Below are 5,462 nucleotides of genomic sequence, written 5' to 3' on the forward strand. Positions count from 1 at the left end.
GTCCACCATATTTTATCTTCAGAAATGCACCATCCAATGATATGAACGGCCGACATGATTTGAACCCTCTACGACATGCTCCAATAGGAAAAAAAAAACGTACTTGAATTTGTTACCGTCTCGCAAAAAGTCAGTTAACGTCGTATGATTTTTTTGCTGCAACATGTATAGCCAACATGTATCCCGCACATACTCAATAGCTTTCTCTTTGGATTTCCAAGCTTTCGGATACGATATGTTCACACCCCATCTTGTCTTGACTTCTTCTCTAACGTTATGTGTCGAATACGATTTTTTTTTCTTGATTTTTATATGTCGACTTTTTTTTTTTTTAATTATTTACTGTTTTGGACTCTATTTTAACTTTGTTTACTGTTTTCAGTTTCATTTATAAGGTATAATATAATTTGAAAATTTTGCACCTTAAACGGTTATTTCCATAATTTTCCTTTCAGTGTTCACAAGTTAATTTTGCAGAAACCCTAGGCCCAAATTTGAATGTTGATGGGCTAAAGGTTACTTTACTTTGAGCTAGGGGAAGAGAGGTACAATCATTGTCACGGAAGCCCTAATATTATCGTCACTTCTCTTATCTCGATGTATATATAAACATCAATGTAGCCGCTCTAAGCATGGTCTCTCTATCAGCCTCTTTGCTTATATCTTGTTACCTGCTCCGTTATTTAATTTTTTTTTGGTGTGTGGTTTTTTTTGCAATAAAAGTAAAACATGTTGAAAAAAAGCAGAGATTGTGTGTATCGGCGCTGTGCTGAAATAAGTGCACTTTTGATCCGAAAGTATTCCCTGCGACATCAAATCCCAGAGAAGATGGGCAGTTGGGTTTCATTCTTTTTCCATTGAAACCTCAACAATCATTTTCTCTACAATTCTATCCCTTTAATATGATCAATTATCAATCTATTTCATAAATGGTTTTGGATCTGATCTGAAAGGTAAAAAATTCGCCCGCCAAGTTTTGCGAAAGAAATCCTTAAATTCGTTCATTTTTAGAGAATATTTTAATTTATGATCAGATCAGTTCTTATCTTATGACAAGATCTTATCTTCTTTTTGCTCGAAATATGACAAGATTTTATCGCTATAACCTATACCTCACTTGGTTCCATTTTTCTTTGCAAATATCAGTTGTCATAAATACTTAATAAGTTTTATATTTAAAAAAAAATACTATAAAAATTTAATTAATAAAATAAGTGTCATGCATCCAATATTTAGCCATGTCCGTGATTAGCATTTTTTAATCTAATTTTTTTTATGAAAGTTTTTTTTTTTTTTTTTTTCTTAATTTGATACGCAATTTTGAACTTGGAATCTGATTTTCTTTTTCCATATAAATTTTTTTAATAACATGTTTCTTTCAGCAAGTAGAATTTTGAATGGTTCTCCAAATGAAATAGTTTGGTGTCCGAACATCTGATCTTACAATTTCGTCAGACGTAACATGTGCCTAATTTACATACCAAAGTCGGTCGGTCATTAAAGTTGAAACTTTCCTTGAAGAAGACAACAACGAATAAGAAAAAGATTTGTGATAAGATTAAAGACTAGTAATTTTGCTGTTGTTATCAAATGCAAGTTAAAATCATTTTAATAAAGGATAAATTACACTCATGCCCCCTGAACTCGGAGGTCGTTAACAACTCACCCCCTCAACTCCAAAAAACCACAAAATGTTACATGAACTTTGTTTTTCTGCGAGTTTCACCCCTTCCGTCAACTTTTATCAGTTACCATCCATCAAAGAGGCACGTTTTAAGCACGTGAGACTTCAAATGAGGAAAATTATCATTATGCCCTTTCTCTCATCTTTGTTTTCATAGATTTTTTTCTTTTTAAATTTAATCTTTTGTTTTTTATTTCTTCATCTCTCTCTCTCTCCTTCTTATTCAATCTTACCTGCAGAAGAAAATAAAAAGAATCATATGCTCTGAATGTGCGCATCTTGGGCCGCCACCGCCGCAGCCGAGCCACTGACCTTGGCCTTGCTCCGCTTCTGCTTCTCCGGGAAGATGACCGGCGAACCGGTCGCGGTGACGATCTGAGAGCACAGACCGAGCCACCGGAGAGATTGCTGAGGCAAAGCCACTCTCAGCGTGGAAGCCGCTTCGTTGGCGTTGGAGCTCTCGATTCGGTCGGAGGAGGACGGGTTCACGAGCCGCGAAAGGTTGCATCTTTACCTGAATAAAAAGTGTGGGTATCTCCAGAACCCCTTGTTTCTTGTTAAACCTGATGTCGAGAATAGACCGGAATTTCAGAGTCTTGAACTTGATCCCAGACTCCTCAAGAGTCGAGGCCGACCTCATCGCGGTCCAACCGAGCTGCTTCTTCTTCGTCACATGGGACGGGGACACCAACGAGTTTCTGAGAAGATCAAGGATGTGCGTGTGGCTTCGATCAGGGTTATTCAGAAGCGGCTCGATCGGGGGAGGCGTGGTCGAGAATATCGTTGAGAAATACTCCATCACGATCTCGACGAACTCTCTCTCGTCGATCTCCGGGATAGAGGTCCTATCGAACAGCATCTCGAGGATGAACCACGGGATTTGATTCTCTAGAAGGATCAGGTCGTGCCACAGAAACTGGTGGAGACACAACGTCGAGAAAATCGGGTCATCTATGTCCCTCAGATCCGGGTAAGCTCTTTTGCGAAAGAGCTCGATTATGAAGATTCCGTCGACGACCATGAGGTTGACGAACTCGTGGGGCTCCATCCCGATGGGGCCCGCGTAGTAGTCCCGCGCCTCTGACCAGACTCCGGCGACGGATTCGATTAGTCCGAGGAGAAACTCGTCGGGGTTTTGGTTTCGATTGGGTGCGACTTGAGATAGGAGGTCTGAGAGGTACTTGTGCTTGATTGGCTCGCTTCGCTTGATGGTCTCGTTGTGATTATAACACATATCCTCTCTCTCGATCCAGAAATGAGCTGTCGATCTGAGAGGTCGATTTCGGACACGAATCCCTCGGAGTCGCATAAAATCCCAGTGAAGTTGTTGCAAATTGAAGAATCACCGCTCTTATCGAATTTCCACAAAGAGAAGACTGGGTTTTGGTGGTTTGAGTCGGTTAGAGAAGCTTTGAGCTTCATGAGAGCTTGGAGCTCGCTTTTTGAGCTTGGTTTGAAAAAAAAAACCCTCGGCGAAGCTCTGGTGCGGCGGTGGCTGATCTTCCTGGGAGAGGAACGTTCTGCGGGGATATCTAACGGCGGCGAGGCAGAGGATTAGGGATCGAGGGAAGGAGCCGCTTCTTATACGATTCTTTTTATTTTCTTCTGCAGGTAAGATTGAATAAGAAGGAGAGAGAGAGATGAAGAAATAAAAAACAAAAAATTAAATTTAAAAAGAAAAAAATCTATGAAAACAAAGATGAGAGAAAGGGCATAATGATAATTTTCCTCATTTGAAGTCTCACGTGCTTAAAACGTGCCTCTTTGATGGATGGTAACTGATAAAATTTGACGGAAGGGGTGAAACTCGCAGAAAAACAAAGTTCATGTAACATTTTGTGGTTTTTTGGAGTTGAGGGGGTGAGTTGTTAACGACCTCCGAGTTCAGGGGGCATGAGTGTAATTTATCCTTTAATAAAAGATAAATTGAATTTGATTGTGAGAATTCTTTGTGAGGCATAGTAAATCATGGTCACATAGACGGGAACATCATCAGAGAGGCAAACACATACAATAAGTGATGGGCGTCGTCTAAAGCTCGGTTTTAGCCCAGAACCCATCCAATCCATTAGTAGGAACTGGAAAACTGAAATTAAGAGAGCTTTTTTGAAATTGAATGAGGAAATGGCCTCAACTAATAGCAATTTTTATAATTTGGACAAAAATAATAATAACTATGTTTTAGGACACTTTTACTAGTAAGTATAAACATGAAAATATACCGTTATCATAAATTGTAGATTTATAAGTTTACAATTAACAACAATTGTAGTTATATAAGTTTACAGTTACTAGTAAAAGTGTCAAAAAACATAATTGCTATTATTGTAATCCAAAGTATCAAAATTACTACTAGTTAATGTTATTTCCCAAATTGAATCTCGATGCTGCATGTGACTGTGCTTTGGAAAAACATGGTATAAATAGCGTGGAATTGCCTACCTTATAGTCTATTAATTTTTAGTGATTAATTAATTAATTTATTTATTGTGAACCGACCCGGCGAATAACAGATATCCGATCTTTACACCCGTGATTAGGCTTGTATACGTGTATTCTACCAGTTTGAGAAAATTGATAAATGGGTACTGGTTAGTGAGTATTTTTTGTAATGGGTATACGTAGCTAAATAATTGCATCCATTCATACTCACAATTGTAGGAGTCGACGCATATTGCCCCACTCAATCGTGATCCACGATGATGCAAGGACATGTGATGGACAATGATTTTGTTCTCTCTGAAGTTTTTGTTAATAGTTCATGTAACAGTATAGCTAACAATATTGCTACAAAAAACTTTATAATTTCTTTTTGTAATGGGTATACGTAGCTAAATAATTGCATCCATTCATACTCACAATTGTAGGAGTCGACGCATATTGCCCCACTCAATCGTGATCCACGATGATGCAAGGACATGTGATGGACAATGATTTTGTTCTCTCTGAAGTTTTTGTTAATAGTTCATGTAACAGTATAGCTAACAATATTGCTACAAAAACTTTAATTTCTTTTTGTAATGGGTATACGTAGCTAAATAATTGCATCAATTCATACTCACAATTGTAGGAGTCGACGCATATTGCCCCACTCAATCGTGATCCACGATGATGCAAGGACATGTGATGGACAATGATTTTGTTCTCTCTGAAGTTTTTGTTAATAGTTCATGTAACAGTATAGCTAACAATATTGCTACAAAAAACTTTAATTTCTTTTTGTAATGGGTATACGTAGCTAAATAATTGCATCAATTCATACTCACAATTGTAGGAGTCGACGCATATTGCCCCACTCAATCGTGATCCACGATGATGCAAGGACATGTGATGGACAATGATTTTGTTCTCTCTGAAGTTTTTGTTAATAGTTCATGTAACAGTATAGCTAACAATATTGCTACAAAAACTTTAATTTTTTTTTTCACGGTAATTTGTTTTGAGGGCATTCCTATTTGAACAAGTCCTCTAGCTAGTTTTGTATAGCTGACCTTTCCTGGTTTTATGGAATACACAACGTTAACCCGTAAAAAACACTCGCGAGCTAGTCCGCTCATGGAGAGAGTGTGAGGTCTCTTTGAAGTTGGTCCATCGCAATGTTGAGCCAGGTCATCCGTGCTCAACTAGGAGGTGGTGAATTGGGACATGCTAAACAAATCGCTCAACTCTCAGAGAACGAAGACCGGTTGAACGTCACTCTCTCAACCGCCTCGCTCATTGTGGATTGAGGAAAGACGAGTGTCATAGAGTTGGCTGGGGAAGATCATCAAGTCCTGTT

General features: G+C 38.5%; 1 protein-coding gene and 1 non-coding gene across 2 annotated transcripts; one reads left to right on the top strand and one right to left on the bottom strand.

Annotated features, from left to right (window-relative positions):
• The first annotated feature begins 739 nt into the window (after window positions 1-739).
• Window positions 740-889, top strand: LOC149384721 (small nucleolar RNA snoR135). The gene has a single exon (XR_016301541.1). It is a non-coding gene; the product is annotated as a small nucleolar RNA snoR135 (small nucleolar RNA).
• Window positions 890-1,939: 1,050 nt separating this feature from the next.
• LOC149384722 (UPF0481 protein At3g47200-like) lies at window positions 1,940-2,918 on the bottom strand. Its single transcript, XM_089626135.1, has 2 exons — window positions 2,248-2,918; window positions 1,940-2,192 (listed from the first exon to the last, which is right to left on the bottom strand). Exons 1-2 carry the CDS (start codon window positions 2,916-2,918, stop codon window positions 1,940-1,942), a joined length of 924 nt encoding a protein of 307 aa, XP_089482261.1.
• Window positions 2,919-5,462: the final 2,544 nt, after the last annotated feature.

The sequence above is a fragment of the Urtica dioica genome, chromosome 9 (assembly GCF_054948205.1).
Source record: "Urtica dioica subsp. dioica isolate 48M chromosome 9, U.dioica_male_clone48M_v1_H2, whole genome shotgun sequence".
In the NCBI taxonomy this organism is placed as follows: domain Eukaryota; kingdom Viridiplantae; phylum Streptophyta; class Magnoliopsida; order Rosales; family Urticaceae; genus Urtica; species Urtica dioica.